Below are 18,404 nucleotides of genomic sequence, written 5' to 3'. Positions count from 1 at the left end.
CTGAGAGGTCAACCAGCTGCGAAACAATTACTTTCAATGCATTATTCATTTAAACTAGTACGAAACTATAGTTATAAAAGCAATAAACTATTTAGGCTATGGTTTAATATTTCAACTAGGTTTTTTATTGTCAATCAGGCAGACCAGAAACGTAAACTATTCTCGCATTCAGGGCATTTTTCCATATAGCGACTACATCTGAATTATACATTTGAATTATGCCAGTCATTATAATAATGTCCACACAATGTTCTAATCAACATAACAGAGATTCTTACCTGTGATGTGTACGATTTCAAAGGTTGTTCCTTTCTTACTGTTTCACCAATGTTGGACTCGCGTCGCTCGCGGAAAAACTGGATTCGACACCTCCAACAGCACTCTCATGACGTCAGGGCAATGGGCGGAGGGAGTGGCAAACACAAGGGGCTCCAACATCAATGAATAACCTGTTTTTGGCACAAAGGTACGCATGCTGCTTCATTATTGTTTTGTTTTTTAACATTCTGCTTAAGGTAGGTGTCTTCTCTATCCAAGGCCTACGGACAGGGTAAATTGTTCCAGCCTAATCGTTTGGTCAAAGTATTAGTAATAGGCTATCGAGATAAACAATAAAAACATAAATTAAAGTAAAGCCTACTAAAAACATCCAACAAATAATTGTGTTACAATGATGACAAGTCATACACAAGTAGGCTACTTCATTCCCTCTGGAATTGTATTCAATATGCTCTCTCATTATTGCCACTATAGACTAGCACACTGTCAAGGACAGTGTGAGAGGAATAGGCAACATGAATTAGAATTCAATCAAACAAACTCCTTGCACTACCAACTTTGTTAGTAGCATATGCCCTCTAGTGGAGTTACCTTAGCCATCAATAACTCAATATTTTCCATCCCTCTGTCAAATCCCCATTCATTCATGCATGCATCCGTCAATTACATTATAGGGACTAAATGTAGGCTATTGAATACAGGTTAGGATGATTATAAACAACACTGTTTGAAATTAAACATTTTCTGGAAATCGATGTAATCCGTGATGTGTGAAGGCCAGACAGACAATAAAAAAAATAGTAATGCAATGTCCGGGGAACACCATACAACAACTGCAACAACATTTATAACAAACAGCTCATGCTCTTTTTCTACCCTAGATGGGGCTATGGGATAAATGGGGGCGTTTGTTTACGGGTTCGTACACCCCTCTAACCAACGTCAACTTTCATGTGCCAGTTGCCTAGTGACGAAAAAGCCAGTGATGATTTCCTGTGTTTTAAAAAGCGTCTTGTAGGTATATTACCCTGCTCTAAATAAGTTAGAAATCTGAATTTATAGTGTGCAGAAAATGGGAGATATTCACAGCCGTGTCTTCAATTAGTTAACTAGATTCTACCCTTTGAATTTGGGGTAACAGTTAGACTATACGATTTGAAGTCATGAATAATTACATGTTTATCAGAGTTGTTGGAAAGGGGAGCTATGGAGAGGTGAATCTGGTGAAACACAAAACCGACCGTAAGCAGGTAAGAATACAACAATCCACTTCAAAACATGGTTTGAAAAACGTTATAATAGGTTTGTTTGACTCGGACACATGTAAGTTATTCCCTTCCCTGAATCATCGATTTCACAACAAGTTAGCAACTAGCTAGCTAACCAACGTTCATATTACTGCCTATGGGATCTACAAATAAGGTAGATACGTTTACCATTTAGAAATAAAGAACTGCGGCAAATGTTGTGAACATTCTGTCTAGACGCATTTGTGACAACGGTCTAGACAGAACGTTTGCAGAGTGAAATATGTTACGCAAAGTCGAACTCGTTTCTCCTGTTTTCCTTAGTATGTCATAAAGAAGTTGAACTTGACCACGTCCTCGAAACGTGAGCGGCGAGCCGCGGAACAAGAGGCTCAGCTTCTCTCGCAACTACGACACCCAAACATCGTGACATACAGGGAGTCGTGGGAAGGAGAAGACTGCCAGCTCTACATCGCCATGGGCTTCTGCGAGGGAGGCGACCTCTACCATAGACTCAAGCAACAGAAGGGGGAACTCCTACCTGAAAGGCAGGTGGTGGAGTGGTTCGTCCAGATAGCTATGGCCCTTCAGGTACATTGAAGTGTATCAAATTGTAGCTGAGATTGTATAACAATTGATTGATATGCTGCAACATCTACTCTGCCTCTTTCCATTCGTTTTGGCAGAGGCTGAGGCTTATGTACAGGAGAGTTAGTGACAACATCTGACTTTTTTCTCTGTTGAATTGTAGTATCTACATGAGAAGTGTATCTTGCACCGGGACCTGAAGACCCAGAATATCTTTCTGACCAAGACTAACATCATCAAAGTGGGGGACCTTGGCATCGCCCGTGTTCTGGAGAATCAGAATGACATGGCCAGCACCCTCATAGGAACACCATACTATATGAGCCCGGAGCTATTCTCCAACAAACCCTACAACCATAAGGTACGGTATACTTAGTAGATCAATACTTGAGATCATCACTGTTTAGAGCAGCAGTTCTATTGAGCCAGACACAATCTGAGGAGATTGCTATTGTGTGCACTAGGCCTTTTTATTTGCCAACTTCAAGCCTCCTTTTCTCCCCAGTCTGACGTGTGGGCACTGGGCTGCTGTGTGTATGAGATGTCCACCCTAAAACATGCCTTCAATGCCAAGGACATGAACTCACTGGTGTACCGCATTGTAGAGGGAAAGGTCAGTCCCTTACGTCTTTTCCCAAATGAGTAGTCATGATCAGTGTTCCCTCTAAGTTTGTGCGCTCCCCAGGAATGCCATGCAAAATAAATATCAGCCTGCGCAGAGAAGCACAAGATTGAACTTTCTAGTTTCCCCCTTTGGTTAACACTATCCACGCTTCCATCTACTGTGGAAATTGTGATCTAATCAACGCAATATTAGCCACGTCCAATATAACATACCGAAACAAAATTATCTATGCAAGACTGAGTATGCAAAACTAACTATGCAGGAGACTTTCTTGTTGGCAGAACGCATTGGAGTAGGATTCTATTGCATTGACAGGCAGGACTCAGGCCCATACTCTCCACAGACCAATGCAGCATAACCAGTCAGAGCTGCAGTAGACCTATATGCAAATAGATCATTGCCATATATGGATCTGTGCCATTCACTTTGAACTGGATTGTGTTTACAGCATGAGTGGTCGCGAGTAGTTGCGCTTGTTTTGAGATCAGTGAGAGCTGCATGTAGCCACGTGTTCTGTTCATATGCTTTGCTAGTAAGTGAGTTATTATCCCAGATATAGCACATTTCTAGTCCTCAATGGGGGAGTGGTTGCTTTCTACAAGAGCACAAAATGTGTACATTTCTAGCCATCTTTGCAAAGTGACTCAGGTAAATATCCTTTTTTTGTGTTAAATGTGTAATGTTGTATTTTGAGACAGTCTTGAATAAGCTAAGTAGCCAATAGGCAGAGGGTAGCATAATTTGTCTGATTCTCTGTAATAGGTATGGGAATAATAATGTTTTTTTTTTTGTAAAGTGGTTTCTTGCATCAAACAACACATTTTCAGTCGCCTCCTTGTCTGGAGGACAAGTGGATAAAGTGGTTAATATCTTGTTCAATGTAGGCCTACATTCCACACCACACTGGCTGCTACTGTAGGCTGAATGATAGAACAGCTATGTTAAAATGTTATGTAATGCATTTTCTTAGTTCTTTTTATGGTGGGCCACTCTGATAGGCCTACATTATGATCAGTTAGCCACAGTATCCTACGTGGCCACTGTTATAACTGTAACTTAAAGCTGATACAGACTCAGTGTTCACAGTAAAAGTGCAACAGAAGTTGCACACAATTTTCAAAATGTTAAAAGTTTGCGCTCAGCAGACCTGAAATCTGCTCAGTGCTGAAAAAAATTAGAGGGAACATTGGTCATGATGACAGATTATTTGTTTTCTACTAGATTCATTGATCTATTTTCCTGTCATCCAGTTGCCTCAGATGCCGAGTAAGTACGATCCTCAGCTGGGAGAGCTGATAAAGAGCATGCTGTGTAAGAGACCAGAGGACAGACCTGATGTCAAACATATCCTACGTCAGCCCTACATCAAACGACAAATCGCAATGTTTTTAGAGGCCACCAAAGAGTAGGTGGCTTCATTTGTTGTAGTACCTGGCTAACGCTTTCTTTCTCTCTCGCTTCTTTGTATGTTGAACAAATATTTAGTAAATGTGTAGGATTGATGTCATCTTGGATGTCTTGTTTGTTCAAATCACTCTAGGAAAACTGCCAAGTCCATAAAGAAAGCTGTTGGTGGTAGTAGCAGCAGACCCACTGCAGTGTCTATGGTTTCGTCTAAGCCCAGGCCTGAGCCCCCCCCTCAATGTCCCCAGCCAGACCTAAACACCAAAGGGAAAAGGGTGAGAGTGAACAGCTAACAGAACAGCACTAAAATACTCTGGGGGAAAATATATATATATATATATATATGTGGGGAGAACAGTGGGGAGAACAAGTATACAGTGGGGAGAACAAGTATTTGATACACTGCCGATTTTGCAGGTTTTCCTACTTACAAAGCATGTAGAGGTCCTATAATTTTTATCATAGGTACACTTCAACTGTGAGAGACGGAATCTAAAACAAACATCCAGAAAATCCCATTGTATGATTTTTAAGTAATTAATTTGCATTTTATTGCATGCAATAATTATTTGATCACCTACCAACCAGTAAGAATTCTGGCTCTCACAGACCTGTTAGTTTTTCTTTAAGAAGCCCTCCTGTTCTCCACCCATTACCTGTATTAACTGCACCTGTTTGAATTCATTACCTGTATAAAAGACACCTGTCCACACACTCAATCAAACAGACTCCAACCTCTCCACAATGGCCAAGACCAGACAGCTAGAAATTACAGGCCTCTCTCATCTTTTTAAGTGGGAGAACTTGCACAGTTGGTGGCTGACTAAATACTTTTTTGTCCCAGTGTGTGTGTGTGTGTGTGTGTGTGTGTGTGTGTGTGTGTGTGTGTGTGTGTGTGTGTGTGTGTGTGTGTGTGTGTGTGTGTGTGTGTGTGTGTGTGTGTGTGTGTGTGTGTGTGTGTGTGTGTGTGTGTGTGTATATATATATATATATATATATATGCACAGTGTGGCATATCAAGAAGTTGATTAGACAGTTATCATTACACAGGTGCACCTTGTGCTGTGGACAAAAAGCCACTCTAAAATGTGCAGTTTTGTCACACAACACAATGCCACTGATGTCTCAAGTTTTGAGGGAGCGTGCAATTGTCATGCTGACTGCAGGAATGTCCACCAGAGCTGTTGCCAGAGAATCGAATGTTCATTTCTCTACCAATGTTGTTTTAGAGAATTTTGTAGTATGTCCAACCGGCCTCACAACCGCAGACCACGGCAGCCCAGGACCTCCACATCCAGCTTCTTCACCTGCAGGATTGACTGAGACTAGCAACACAGACAGCTGATGAAACTGAGGAATATTTCTGTCTGTAATAAAGCCATTTTGTGGGGAAATACTCTTTCTGATTGGCTGGGCCTGGCTCCCCAGTGGATGGGCCTATGCCCTCGAAGGCCCACCCATGGATGCACCCCTGCCCAGTCATGTGAAATCCATAGATTAGGGCCTAATGAATTTATTTCAATTGACTGATTTCCTTATATGAACTGTAACTCATTAAAATTGTTGTATGTTGTGGTTATATTTTTGTTTGAGAGAGAGAGACTGTGAGAGATACAGGCCATAAAGTAAAAAATATGCTCATCAAGTTGCACAAGTGTCTTAATTGTTTTCATTGTGGTGTGTTTGTTCTATTTCTGTTCTCATTCATAGGAGATGAACTCACAAAGGCGTAATGGATACAATGGAATCATTAAAGACGCCCCACCCAAGACATATCTAACACCCAAATTCCCTGCATCAGACATTCTCAACACCACTGGTGCATCCTTAGCAACCATCAGTAACATTGACATTGATATCCAGCCACAGGAAGAGGAGAGAAGGGCCCAGAGAGGGGATCCCTCCCACCCTCGGCCTCCCCCTAGCAGGGTGCTATCAGGTGTCAGTAGCAGGGTAGAGGAGAGGAGGACCGCCAATGGACCTCTAATGCAGTGTGCTTTGAATCACAGAGACGGAGTCAGAACCTCTGTAGAGAAAACTGTGAACATGGACGATAAGGATGACACAACGGAGCTACTCAAAGATGTGGTCATTGAGAGCCCTGCGCCTGAACAGACCGTAATTCTGAATGTTTCCACCAGCTTGACTGAATCATGTTCTACAGGGGAATTCAAAGTGGAATCCACTGGACAGACTTTTGAAGTAAATATTGATAACAAAGATGACACCATGAATCTTCTGAAGGAGGATCCCACACAAAAACATCCAGCAGATGTCAGAGTTAGTACCTGGCTTGTGGATAGGGAATGATACTCATGTACTACACACAGTGCACATACATTAGTAAATTCTGTGAATGAGAGTTGTAGTAGTTGTAAGCCTCTGTGTTATTGTCTTGTCTTTAAAGGAGTGCTTGGAATCCACAGAAAAGCTCCTAGAGACCCTTCCTCCTGTTATAACACTGGTAAGAACCAGTTTGTTCTCATATTGTGGGAATTTGTTTATTCTGTAGGCTACCACACTCCATATAGCACATCCTTTAGAGGTCATTGATGCTAGTTATGTTTTATCTGTGTATGTAGGAACCCTGTCACATGGAGCACCTCTCTCCAGTCCCAGAGCAGGACACACTCCCTATGTGTACGCCTTCCTCCTCTGAGCCATTTGTCTCCCGGCAACGCAGGCAGAAGGACAGGAGGTGGATACAGAGTGATCCGGACAAGGTGAGGACCGTGACTGGGGGACTTTATCATGGCTTTGAGCTGTCAAAGTGCTTTGGAACCTAAAGGCTCTTCAACCTTTGCTTGTTCTTTCCCAGTGTAAAGTGACAGGTCCTAGACCTCTACCGCCTCCTCCTGTTGATGCAATGGTAGTGGAGGAGAAGAAGAGGAGCAGGGCAAACACAGAGAAGAAGAGGGCTACCACAATAAACTCTTCCACAACCATTAACTCCTCCAAGGACAGCAACATTCCACTGACACAAGTGAGGTCAATGCACTAAACAGCTACTGCTCAAACATAGGGTTGAGGTCTTGGAATATACACTGAGTGTACAGAACATTAAGGACACCTCTTTCCATCACATAAACTGACCAGGTGAAAGCTATGATCCTGTTAAATCCACTTCAATCAGCGTAGGTAAAGGGGAGGAAACAGGTTAAAGAATTATTTTTTTAAAGCCTTGAGACCGTTGAGGCATGGATTGTGCATGTGTGCCATTGAGGGTGAATGGGCAAGACAAAATATTTAAGTGCCTTTGAATGGGGTATGGTAGTAGGTTCCAGGCGCACCTGTTTGTGTCAAGAACTGCAACAACAAAAAAACGCAAAAAAAAACATTTTCACCGTGTATCAAGAATGGTCCACCACCCAGAAGACATCTAGCCAACTTGATACAACTGTGGGAGGCATTGGAGTCATGGGCCAGCATCACTATGGAACGCTTTTAACACCTTGTAGAGTCCATGCTCCCGACTAATTGAGGCTGTTCTGAGGGTAAACGGGAGGGGTGCAACTCAATATTATGAAGGTGTTCCTAATGTTTGGTATACTCAGTGTATACTGCTAACTGTATATTGTCAATTATATTTCCTTTTTGTTGAAATAAAGATGTTCCAACTTTACAATAAGTTTAATGCCCATGTATTTAGATGGTAATTACATAGGCAGGTAAAGTTTAATATCTCTACTGCTTCCAGGAGCGTCCTCTTTCAGCCAGGGAGAGGAGAAGACTGAGGCAGTCCCAGGAAAACCCAAGCCAACCAGGTTAACTCCTCTGCTCTGTGTTGTCAATATATCATATGACCATAGGACCAGACAGAATTGGCAAGGGCCATTTTGTCATATTAAACAATAAAGCGGTAGCTATGCTTTGTATTGCTCACTGTAGTATTCTTCTTTCCTGCGGTTGTCAATACAGTAAGAAGGGCGTCGAATGAGGTTGCCTCATTACATAATAAGCAGCCAGAGTTCCAGAACCCCACTGTCACTCTCTCTGTATCTGACATGGGCAAGGAAACAAACAAGGTAACTATAGGTTGATCTCCATTGTCTTAATGTTACAGTAAGTTAAATCCGTGTATAATTGGCTTCAGTCTATGACAGTGGTGTATTCTTCTCTAGCAAGACAGGTTCCTGGGGCGACCATCTGACGACGATGAATACAGCTCCTCCACCAGCTCAACGGATCACTCTGAGAGGGACTGCAAAGAGGGGTAAAAACAACTTGTTCTAGCTCTTTGGGAGTAGTGCCCCTCCCCCACCCCACCCATAATAGCACAAAGCCATTTAAGTGTTGCTGGTGATATGCGCATTTAAATCTGACATGTTTTTTTTTATTGCAGAAAGAGTGAATCCAGTGATTTGCAGGACCTGGTTCAGAGGATGGCCCATACATTGCGAATGGATGGCAGAGATGCTGTTAGTGAGCTGGGTGGTGGTGGTAGATCTGGCTCTACTCCACTGGCTGAGTTTAAGTTGAACAGGAAGTACAGGGACACACTGGTGCTGCATGGGAAAGCAAGGGAGGAGCAGGAGTTCCACTTCAGTGAATTACCCAACGGTCAGTCTCAGCCAAAACAGTCTCCTTGAGCATCCTTAGCAGATTCAATGCGTGTTTCAATGCAATATTGCCCTGGTGACTGGTTTATCACTGAGAAATCAATTTATTTCCACATAAGAAATAAGTGGATTCAAAACAAAAATTGTATTCAACTCTCCTCTTAAAAGGCACATCTGGACCGGCGAAGGTCCGCAGAGCCATTGAGCACCTGAGAACAGATGTGGTGAAGGGACTGGGGGTGAAGCTGTTGGACAGAGTCCTGGAAATAATGGAGGACGATGACGAGGACAAACGAGAGGTTAAGATTCAAAATGACATCCATGATCGTGCTTCCAGCTAGACATGGCTGTAATCTCAGTTTTATTCTTTCTCCACACACAGCGGTGTCTTCAGGAGCAGATGGGAGAGGACAAGTACCAGTCATATGCTCTGATGGTGCGGCAGCTAAAGTTCTTTGAGGATGTTTCGTTCAAGGGTTAGGTTCAGCTAATGAACAATGCAATACTTTTGTATAGACAATCGCATCTCCATATCCTATGTATAAGTTCATGTAGACTATTTTTAAACCTCACTTTAAATATAAATACATAATCTAATTTTCCATAAAGGTTACAATATGCAATGAGTCTTCTGTTACTGTTTTTCTACCTGTTAGGTAGATTGATTGTAATGAAATATTTAATGCAAACTAGTGCAATAATAAATGTACCTATAAACACATAGTAAATTCTTAATTTCCTGATTGTATATAAGTTGCAGGACGTAGAAGTACTGTATTGTAGATATTTCCATCCCCTTTGTTTGACTTTATAAATCATTTAAAGTTCTTTATTTACATTACATAGATTCATATATCCACATTATTAAACAGTTGGGATGATAACATGAGTGCATTCTACAAAGTATCCACAGTAGCAAATCTGTTTATTGTACATTGACATTCCATCACTGTTTGGCATAATACCCTGTAACAAAGGGTTCCTTTGAACAAGGATTTATTGTACAGACATACGGTTATTTTCAGTCACAAAACGTGTCTTGGGCAAACTGGTACAGTCATGATCTACTTGTGCTTCTTCTTCTTCAGATTCTCCTGAGGCTTTTGCAGGGTTTCTCCTGTAGTCTCTGGTAGGCCTGGCTGCCAGGAGAGGGGGTTCTGTCTGTACATGGGCCAGGGGGGCAGGGTCAGCTGAGAAAGAGAGAAGGGCGAGATGTTGAGGAGAAGAGGGTTAGTTAGTCCCGTAAAATGTTTTACATTGCAGATGAGTGTAATGACTACAGAGTATACATTTTGAATAAACCTGAGTCAAGGTTGGTCTGTGGGTGCACTCTTTGCACAGGTGCAACATTTTCTGCTTGGCACAACATCAAATACACATATTCAGGGACAATGGAATAAAACTTAACTCACCAAACAAGACACAGCAAAACCTCCTAACACTATGTACACAGTCCACCCAAACTGTTCAATGATGAGGCCATAAGCGAATCCGATCACCTGGAGGGTAATGCAAGGGGTTAGCCTAATAATGGACTAAAGGAGCCTAATGTTACTCCTTCCATTCCAAGATATTACATGTTCTGTTTAAAGACTAACTGGCTTTGGAAGCCAAAACAACCAAATACATATAAACGTGAATCGATTGTCAATTAGGTTCTAGAAACATAAATCCCAATACTTTCAAATCATTTCAAAATGGAGGATACGCACTTACTCTCCACTGTTTTAACACAGCTGCAGCCGACAGTGTTTTTTTGTGACGTTCACCTTCCATTACAAACAGGTGTTCAGAGACAGATGGCTAATTAGTACAGGAAGTTCACTCTGTCTTAGATAAACTAGAATGGAAATTCAACCTGGTCTCAGAGCATTTCGTATTATTCTGTATGTAAATCTGAGAACCCAATTTAGAATTATGTTACATTTCGTATGGTGTGTATTAATTTGTGGATCTCCATCACCCATTCTGTATGATATGTTATGAATTACAATTCATATTATGTTAGGAATTTGTAAAAACTTGTTACAAATTCTAGCTAGGTGTTGGTTTTAAGGTTAAGTTTATGAGTAGGTGTTTGGTTTTAAGGTTAAGTTTATGAGTTAGGTTAAAGGGATAGTGTTAGCTAACATGTTAGCTAACAAGTAGTTGGAAATTAGCTAAAAAGTAGTAAGAAAACTGAACAAAAATATTAACTCAACATGTAAAGTGCCGGTGTCATGAGCTGAAATAAAAGATCCCAGAAATGTTCCATACGCACAAAAAGCATATCTCAAATGTTTTTGTTTACATCCCTGTTAGTGAGCATTTAATCCTTTGCCAAGATAATCCATCCACCTTACAGGTGTAGCACATTGAGAAGCTGATTAAACAGCATGATCATTACACAGGTGCACCTTGTACTGGGGGCAATAAAAGGCCATCCTAAAATGTGCAGTTTTGTCACACAATGCCACTGATGTCTCAAGTTGAGGAAGCATGCAATTGGCATGCTGACGGCAGGAATGTCCACCCAACCTGTTGCCATAGAATTTAATGTTAATTTCTCTACCATTATGTTTTAGAGACGTCCAATCGGCCTCACAACCACAGACCTTGTGTAACCATGCCAAGCTAGGACCTCCACATCCGGCTTCTTTACCTACGGGATTGTCTGAGACCAGCTACCCGGACAGCTGATGAAAATGACAACTATTTCTGTCTGCAATAGCCCTTTCGTGGGGAAAAACTAATTCTGATTGGCTGGGCCTGGTTCTTAAGTGGATGGGCCTACATGTCATGTGAAATCTATAGATTAGCGCCTTATTCATTTATTTAAATTGACTGATTTCCTTAAGAAATGTAACTCAGTAAAATTGTTAACTGTTGTTTATTTTTCTTCAGTATAGTTGAAAAGTAGCTAATTAGCTAAAATACTAAAGTTGTCTGATGAGATTCAACCTTTGGGTTGCTAGATGTTCACGTTATTTTTCCATAAGTAACCATCTGTCTTGTGTAACCATACCAAACGTAACATATACTAATGGATGTATCGGATTTACGTTTACTATGTTACGTCTAGTCTATGAGACCATGCTGGGAAATATGGCCATGTGGGAACCCTAACCAAATGGAACTGGGAGTCATGATCAACGGCTAGGGTTAAACCTAGTGTAAAAACAACACACTGAAAAGTACATTTTAATAGGCATGTTTGTCAGGCCACTCACCGCTGAGGCAAGTATGATTCCTTGGAAGATCTGCTCCGCCAGCTTCTGTCCTTTATAATCCTAAAACATCACCAAGCCATTTGCAAAGTTTATAATTTTTGAGGAAAGACTGGTAGAATGTTACATCACAACTGGAAAACTCATATCTGACGTGTCAATCAATAATCAAGACAGATCAAGAAGGTTAATCAAAAGTGGTGCCTTGAAGAGTAGTATTATTATAGGCTTTGTGATTGGGGATACATTTATACATTTGGTTCGAACTCTAGGGCATGCACAATAACACATGGGATCTATCTTGCGGTTCAATGATGTGCCATATGGGCATCTAGCTGGCTAGCATCCAAACATTGATCAATGTTTGATTCCAACAGTATGACATGGATTTATGGTTGGATGAATAGTTGCTAATTATTATACTCTTAACAATGTTCAATATTATTTTTGCATCGAATTTCGGTTCGAACTAGTTTATACGTTATTGCTCCCTAGCTAGCTTACTGCAACTGCTTGTAGCAAACGTTAGCTAGCCTTTGATTAATCTACTCATTATTTGTTTTATTTGTAGCTATTTTGCAACAGTCTTTGAATTCAGTAATAGTTCAAATTCTTACCATGTGTGTTGGAATGGAGTTAAATATTGACAACATCTTTCTACGTCAGATAGCTAATCAGCCTATTAAAGTAAAACTGCATACAATTTGTCTGGTTAGACTTCCGGTTTCAAAAAGCATACGTAGTATTTCGAAGGACCTTAGAGAGCATCAACATGACCGCAGGCGACTGCCGATTGACTGATCTAAAAATCAACTTGCATGATAAATAATTACTAATTGTTATTTGTAGATCAGTCAGTCACAATTTAACCATGATACATTTCTGTTTTGAGCCATAGACTGTAAAAGGAAAGGGGGAAGTATTCGATCAAGCGACACCATTCAAATCTAAATCCAATTGTATTTGTCACACGCGCTGAGTACAACTGGTGAATACTTTACATTAACATGTTTGCTTACTACCCCTTCCCAACAATGCAGTTTTAAAATAAAATACACAAGAATAGAGCTACAGTGCATTCAGAAAGTATTCAGGCCCCTTGACTTTTTTCCACATTTTGTTATTTTACAACCTTATTGTAAAATTGATTAAATTGTTGTTGTTTTCTCATCAATCTACACACACAATACCCCATAATGAAGAACCAAAACCAGGATTTTAGAAATGTTTGCATATTTATTAAAAATACAAAAACAGAAATATCACATTTACATAAGAATTCAGACCCTTTACTCAGTACTTTGTTAAAACATCTTTGGCAGCGATTACAGCCTCGAGTCTTCTTGGGTATGATGCTACAAGCTTAGATCACCTGTATTTGGGGAGTTTCTTCCATTCTTCGCTCCAGATCATCTCAAGCTCTTTCAGGTTGGATGGGGAGCGTTGCTGCACAGCTATTGTCTTGTTTTGCACGCTTTGTACAATTGAATACATGCTCTCAGGGTAAGTAACCATTTATACTGTACCAACTGAATCAACATAACAGACTATGAAACAAGGATTCAGCATACTGTTACTTTTAGAACAAAGGTTTCTCAGAAACTCAACTTTCACTTTAGCAATGACATCTTAACATTTCAAACAAATACAATACCAAAGAACTTCATGTCACCCTTTCAATAACAAGTTTACAGTCTGGAACTATTTTAGGGCAGTGATCTGCCTACACCCTTTGACATTTCACAGGTCTAGGACAGCTCTGGGCTTGACCTCTCTTCCTGACCTTGTGTGATATGATGCTGAGCATGCTTCTGTGTCAGTCAACAGTTCTTGTGGTGTTGCAGGTAAGTATGGTGTATGTTGTGCTGTGTGTGTGTGTTTTAGTCCATCACATTCTCTTTCAGGGGAACAGTTAATCTCGTCAGTGTATTGTTCTTTTGTGTTCAGTAGGTGACGACGATTGTGGCGGTACACTGCTCCTTCTGCAGTGCAGACGCGATATGAACATTCAGTGTCAGCTGGCTGGATGACGACTGCTGGCTTCCAGAGGCCATGCTCCTGGATTGTAACTGACTCTCCGTCGTTCAGTGGTGGCAGTGGTCTGGCTGACCTGTCGTAGTATCGCTTTTGTTGTTGATGTCTATGTGCACGTTTTTCATGCATTTCCTTGTAGCTGATGACCTCAGGTTGCAGTTGCTGGTTGGTGCTGGGAAGGATTGAGCGAAGACCGCGGCTCATCAACAGCTGGGCTGGTGATTTGAAGTTGTCAACTGGAGTGTTGTGGTATTCAAGGAGACTGAGGTAGGGGTCTCTCTTGTCTGCTTTTGCTTTGTCCATGAGTGATTTGGCAATCTGCACAGATTTTTCAGCAAAGCCATTACATTCAGGGTAATGTGGGCTTGTGGTGACGTGTGAACTCCCATGCTTTTGTGAACGATTCAAACTCATTTGATTTGTAAGAGGGGCCATTGTCAGATATTAAAGTCTCTACAATGCCATTCCTGGCAAAGTTTGCTTTCAGCTTGTGTATCACAGCTACACATGTGTTGCTGTGAAGCTTGTCGAGTTTGAATTATCTGCTGTAGTAGTCCACTGTTACGTTGTAATCCTCGTTGTTCTGGGTGAACAGATCGGTTGCCATGACCTGCCAGGGATCTGTCTGGGTTAAAGTAAGGTAACATTAGCTCTGGTGTTTGAGGGGTGTCGTTCAAGACAGGCGAGATTTTACCAGCAATGTCCTTTGTTTGCACATTCTAGGCCAAAATAAAACATCCAGTGCTCTCTGTTTGCACTTTTCCATGCCCATGTGTCCAGCATGGATCTTTGTCAAAATCTCTTCTCTGAAACTGGCAGAATTTATGATTTTCTCTCCTTTGAAAATTATTCAGTTGATATGTGATAGTTCATCACGATGGTTCCAGAACTCTGAGATACTCAAAGGGCATTTTCTCCTCTCCTCAGTCCATCCATCCTGTATGACTTTCCTCAGCTGTGTGAGTTGTGAGTCTTTTTCTGTTTCTGCTCGGCTCTCCTTCAGTTTTGTGGCACTAACTGGTAAGTTGTTGTACACAGTGTGCACTTGAATGTCTGAGGCTGCTGTCCTTGTAGGTAAGAAACTTCCTGGAGAGTGTGTCTGCGACAGGGATGTCTTTGCCTGGACGGTGAGTGATTGTGAAGTCTTATTTTTGTAGTTGAAGGATCTGTAGCCTTGGAGAGGCTGCGGCTAGTGGTTTCCTCATGATTGACTCGCAGGGCTTGTGGTCAGATTCCACAATGACTTGTCGTCTATATGTAAAGATGGAAACGCTTACATCCAAACAGAATGGTGTACAGCTCCTTTTCGATTTGAGCGTTGTTGATTTCACAGTCTGTGAGAGATTTGGAAGCATTGCCGATGGGCTTTCCTTCTTGCAGTAGAACTGCACCTAGTCCATACTTCGACGCATCCACTTGGAGTCTGAGCTCTTTGTTGGGGTCATAGTAGGCAAGGACTGGTCCTGGTTTCTCGTGATCAACTCTTTCAGTCTCTGGAAAGCAATGTTGTGTTGCTGGTCCCAGAGGAACTCACTGGACTGCTTTAGCAGCTGACGCAGAGGTGCATTAGCATTGGAGAGGTTGCGAACTTGGCTAAGTAGTTAACCATGTCAAGCACTGTTTCCAGCTCTGCAGGGTTCTTTGGTGGATCCATTTCTTTTATGGCTGAGATCCTCTGTAGATCTGGCTTGATTCCATTCGCTGTGAGATGTCCGAAGTAGCTGACCTCTGTAGCGCCGACTGTGCTCTTCTCGGGGTTGAGCCGAATTCCTCTCTCGCGGGACCTTTGCAGCATCGCACAGAGGTTTCTGTCGTGTTCCTCTTTGGTTCGACCATACACAAGGATGTCATCCACAATTGACACAACTCTGTCGAGGCCTTCGTACACTTCGTCGATCTTTCACTGAAACTTGTCTTGGACTGGCAATCCCAAAAGGCAGGCAACAAAACCTGTAGCGTCAAAACGGTGTGTTGAACATTGTGAGCTTAGATGACTCTTCTGTGAGCTTGATAGCCCAGTAGCCTGCCCTGGCTTTCATGACACTGAAGTAGCGTGCTCCTGATAGCTTGTGTGTGATGCCATTTAGCTTTGTTAAAGGGTAAAAGGGGGGTTTGATAGCCTTGTTCAAGTCTCTTGGGTCAAGACATACTCTAAGCTTGCCTGTGCGTGGTTTCTCCACCAGCACTAACACGTTTACCCAATCTGTCGGTTCTGTAACCTTGGTGACTATGTCAGATTTCTCCATGCTCTCCAAATATTTCTTCAGACAGGCACAGAGAGCAAGGGGAATCTTTCTCAGTGGGTAGACCACAGGGGTTGCGTCTGGGACAAGGTAAATGGTACATTCTCCTGGGAATAATCCTATTCCTGTAAAAACATCAGCAAACTCCTCCATTATATATTCTGTCTCTACTGGTGCTGTCACTGATAAAACTAGCTTGATGAGGTCCATGTCTAAACATGCTTTAAGACCTAGCACTGCAGGTGCTCGAGTGTCAACAGTGTAAAAGTCCAACATCATGTCACTTCCCTTATATTTGCATTTGAAAGTGCATGTGTCTTTTACTGGGAGCTGTTTACCATCATAACCAGTCAGTCTGCACGTGGTGGGCTGTAGCTCACACTCAGATGTCAAGCTGCAGTACTTATTCAGAGGAATCATGTTTACTTGCACACCAGTGTCTAGTTTTAACTTTAGCTCTGTGCCTTGTTTTCCTATCTCAATGTCAGCAAAGGGTCTGTCTCTGATATTTGATTTTTCTGTCACTGAATCAATAAACAGTTCATCAGCATTTGATTCTTTGATTGACATTTCATCTTCACTCACTGAGTGTACTGTTTTTTCACGGTAAGCTCTGCACACTTTTACAAAGTGATTCCATTTCCACATTTAGTACACTGTTTGCCTTTAGCTGGGCAATTTCCCTGTTCATGCACTTTGTATCCTCAATATCCACATGTTTTGCGTCAATGTTGCTCTGTTTTGGAGTTCTGTCTCTCTTCGTTCTGAAGCACGCTCTCTGGGCACTAGAGGTGTGCTTTGATGTCTACCTGACTGTGTGGACTGCTTGTTCACGTGATGTGCTCGTGCTTCCGCCCGAAATGGTTTTAATCTAAACCTGTGCTAGCTCGTGAGATCTGGCTATGTCGATAGCTTTGTCCAGCGTTAGCTCAGACCCAACATTCAAAAGTTTCTCTCTCACTCGCAGTGAGTGTATTCCAAATACAATATGGTCCCTGACCATCTCATCCTTGTTTGCATAATCACAGTCTTTCACAAGCAGATGCAGCTCAGTCACAAACTGTTCAAACGATTCGCTAGCTCCCTGTACTTTCTCATGGAATTTGTACCTAGTGAAATTCCTATTGGTCTTCGGCACAACATGTGCTTCAAAATGATCGTAGTATGTTTTCAGTACCTTTGATTCAGCCTCGGTAAGTGTCGATGTGTTGTAAATATCTCTCCCTTTTTCACCGATCCAGAGGAGCAGGTAATTGCACTTTTCCTCTTCTCCTGTTTCCTTCAGAGGATCCGTGAACATTAGCTCCACATGCTGTTTGAACTTGCACCATGCATCGGGTAGGTTTGTAGACTCTCAGTCCATTCGACGTGAAGGAACTCCAGCAAAATCAATCTTTTAGTCCTTTTACTCTGACACCATGTCTTGATTTGCACGCTTTGTACAAAATAATAAAATGCAGTACACCAGGGTATTTCTAAATGTAGCTCTTTATTAGCTAGCTATAACTGGCATGTACACGTGTCTCATACCATGATCGACTGAAGATAACCTCACCACCTGGGTGCTATTAACCAATCATAGCACAATATGATATGAAGGTAAAATGCATCCAATTACAATTCAGTAGGTTTACACATATGAATATTACAGGTCTCTCCAGAGATATTAGATCGGGTTCAAGTCCAGGCTCTGGCTGGGCCATGCAAGGACATTTCGAGACTTGTCCCGAAGCCACTGCTGCGTTGTCTTGGCTGTGTGCTTAGGATCGTGGTCCTGTTGGAAGGTGAACCTTCGCCCCAGTCTGAGGTCCTGAGCACTCTGGAGCAGGTTTTCATCAAGGATCTCTCTGTACTTTACTCCTTTCATCTTTCCCTTGATCTTGAAGTGTCTCGCAGTCCCTGCCACTGAAAAACATCCCCACATGATGCTGCCACCACCATGCTTCCCGTAGGGATGGTGCCAAGTTTCCTGCAGGCGTGACGCTTGTCATTCAGGGAAAGGAGTTCAATATTGGTTTCATCAGACCAGAAAATCTTGTTTCTCATGGTCCGAGAGTCTATCGGTGCCTTTTGGCAAACTCCAAGCAGGATGTCATGTGTCTTTTACTGAGGAGTGGCTTCCATCTGGCCACTCTAGCATAAAGGCCTGATTAGTGGAGTGCTGCAGAGATGGTTGTCCTTCTGGAAGGTTCTCCTATCTCTACAGAGGAACTCTGGAG

The 18,404-nt window shown here is 42.0% G+C and overlaps 4 protein-coding genes across 7 annotated transcripts in view; 2 read left to right on the top strand and 2 right to left on the bottom strand.

The window, feature by feature from the left end:
- The window catches only part of LOC124031413 (calcium/calmodulin-dependent protein kinase type 1-like), a 94,568-nt gene extending 94,167 nt beyond the window's left edge, over nucleotides 1-401 (bottom strand). Inside the window, exon 1 of the mRNA XM_046342625.1 lies at nucleotides 279-401. The gene's annotated coding sequence lies outside the window, so the exon portion shown is untranslated. The remainder of the gene's footprint in view (nucleotides 1-278) is intronic.
- On the top strand, nucleotides 358-9,421 carry LOC124031411 (serine/threonine-protein kinase Nek4-like). 4 transcript variants are annotated; one of them, XM_046342624.1, is made up of 16 exons: nucleotides 358-466; nucleotides 1,851-2,117; nucleotides 2,278-2,475; nucleotides 2,620-2,727; nucleotides 3,990-4,144; nucleotides 4,280-4,418; nucleotides 5,854-6,423; nucleotides 6,551-6,607; nucleotides 6,726-6,866; nucleotides 6,962-7,126; nucleotides 7,841-7,907; nucleotides 8,062-8,168; nucleotides 8,265-8,356; nucleotides 8,486-8,703; nucleotides 8,871-9,001; nucleotides 9,085-9,421. In XM_046342624.1, exons 2-16 carry the CDS (start codon nucleotides 2,004-2,006, stop codon nucleotides 9,181-9,183), a joined length of 2,361 nt encoding a protein of 786 aa, XP_046198580.1. In that variant the 5' UTR covers nucleotides 358-466; nucleotides 1,851-2,003; the 3' UTR covers nucleotides 9,184-9,421. The 4 variants fall into 4 exon arrangements, with proteins under 4 accessions (XP_046198580.1, XP_046198579.1, XP_046198578.1 ...); XM_046342622.1 differs by lacking the exon at nucleotides 358-466 and adding an exon at nucleotides 593-1,529 and having other exon boundaries at nucleotides 5,854-6,345; XM_046342621.1 differs by lacking the exon at nucleotides 358-466 and adding an exon at nucleotides 594-1,529.
- A 189-nt stretch (nucleotides 9,422-9,610) lies between these two features.
- spcs1 (signal peptidase complex subunit 1) lies at nucleotides 9,611-12,678 on the bottom strand. The gene is made up of 4 exons (XM_046342627.1): nucleotides 12,526-12,678; nucleotides 11,912-11,971; nucleotides 10,115-10,201; nucleotides 9,611-9,892 (listed from the first exon to the last, which is right to left on the bottom strand). The coding sequence occupies exons 1-4, from the start codon at nucleotides 12,559-12,561 to the stop codon at nucleotides 9,767-9,769; spliced, it is 309 nt and encodes a 102-aa protein (XP_046198583.1). The 5' UTR covers nucleotides 12,562-12,678; the 3' UTR covers nucleotides 9,611-9,766.
- A 1,170-nt stretch (nucleotides 12,679-13,848) lies between these two features.
- The window catches only part of LOC124031410 (glycosyltransferase 8 domain-containing protein 1-like), a 22,863-nt gene continuing 18,307 nt past the window's right edge, over nucleotides 13,849-18,404 (top strand). The window contains exon 1 of the mRNA XM_046342617.1: nucleotides 13,849-14,209. Coding sequence (XP_046198573.1) covers nucleotides 14,085-14,209 — 125 coding nt within the window. The 5' untranslated portion in view covers nucleotides 13,849-14,084. The remainder of the gene's footprint in view (nucleotides 14,210-18,404) is intronic.

The sequence above is a fragment of the Oncorhynchus gorbuscha genome, linkage group LG03, assembly GCF_021184085.1.
Source record: "Oncorhynchus gorbuscha isolate QuinsamMale2020 ecotype Even-year linkage group LG03, OgorEven_v1.0, whole genome shotgun sequence".
In the NCBI taxonomy this organism is placed as follows: Eukaryota; Metazoa; Chordata; class Actinopteri; order Salmoniformes; family Salmonidae; genus Oncorhynchus; species Oncorhynchus gorbuscha.
This window is presented reverse-complemented; position numbering and strand designations above follow the sequence as displayed.

Excerpts from the sequence above, each read along its gene's own strand:
- LOC124031411 (XM_046342621.1), top strand. The coding sequence starts at position 1,443 with ATGAATAATTACATGTTTATCAGAGTTGTTGGAAAGGGGAGCTATGGA. Across the intron at positions 4,419-5,853 it reads TAAACACCAAAGGGAAAAGG|GAGATGAACTCACAAAGGCG; the intron begins GTGAGAGTGAAC and ends TCTCATTCATAG. Across the intron at positions 6,608-6,725 it reads TTCCTCCTGTTATAACACTG|GAACCCTGTCACATGGAGCA; the intron begins GTAAGAACCAGT and ends CTGTGTATGTAG.
- spcs1 (XM_046342627.1), bottom strand. The coding sequence starts at position 12,561 with ATGTTGTCAATATTTAACTCCATTCCAACACACATG. Across the intron at positions 10,202-11,911 it reads GAATCATACTTGCCTCAGCG|GTGATCGGATTCGCTTATGG; the intron begins GTGAGTGGCCTG and ends ATTACCCTCCAG. Across the intron at positions 9,893-10,114 it reads GTTTTGCTGTGTCTTGTTTG|CTGACCCTGCCCCCCTGGCC; the intron begins GTGAGTTAAGTT and ends TCTCTTTCTCAG.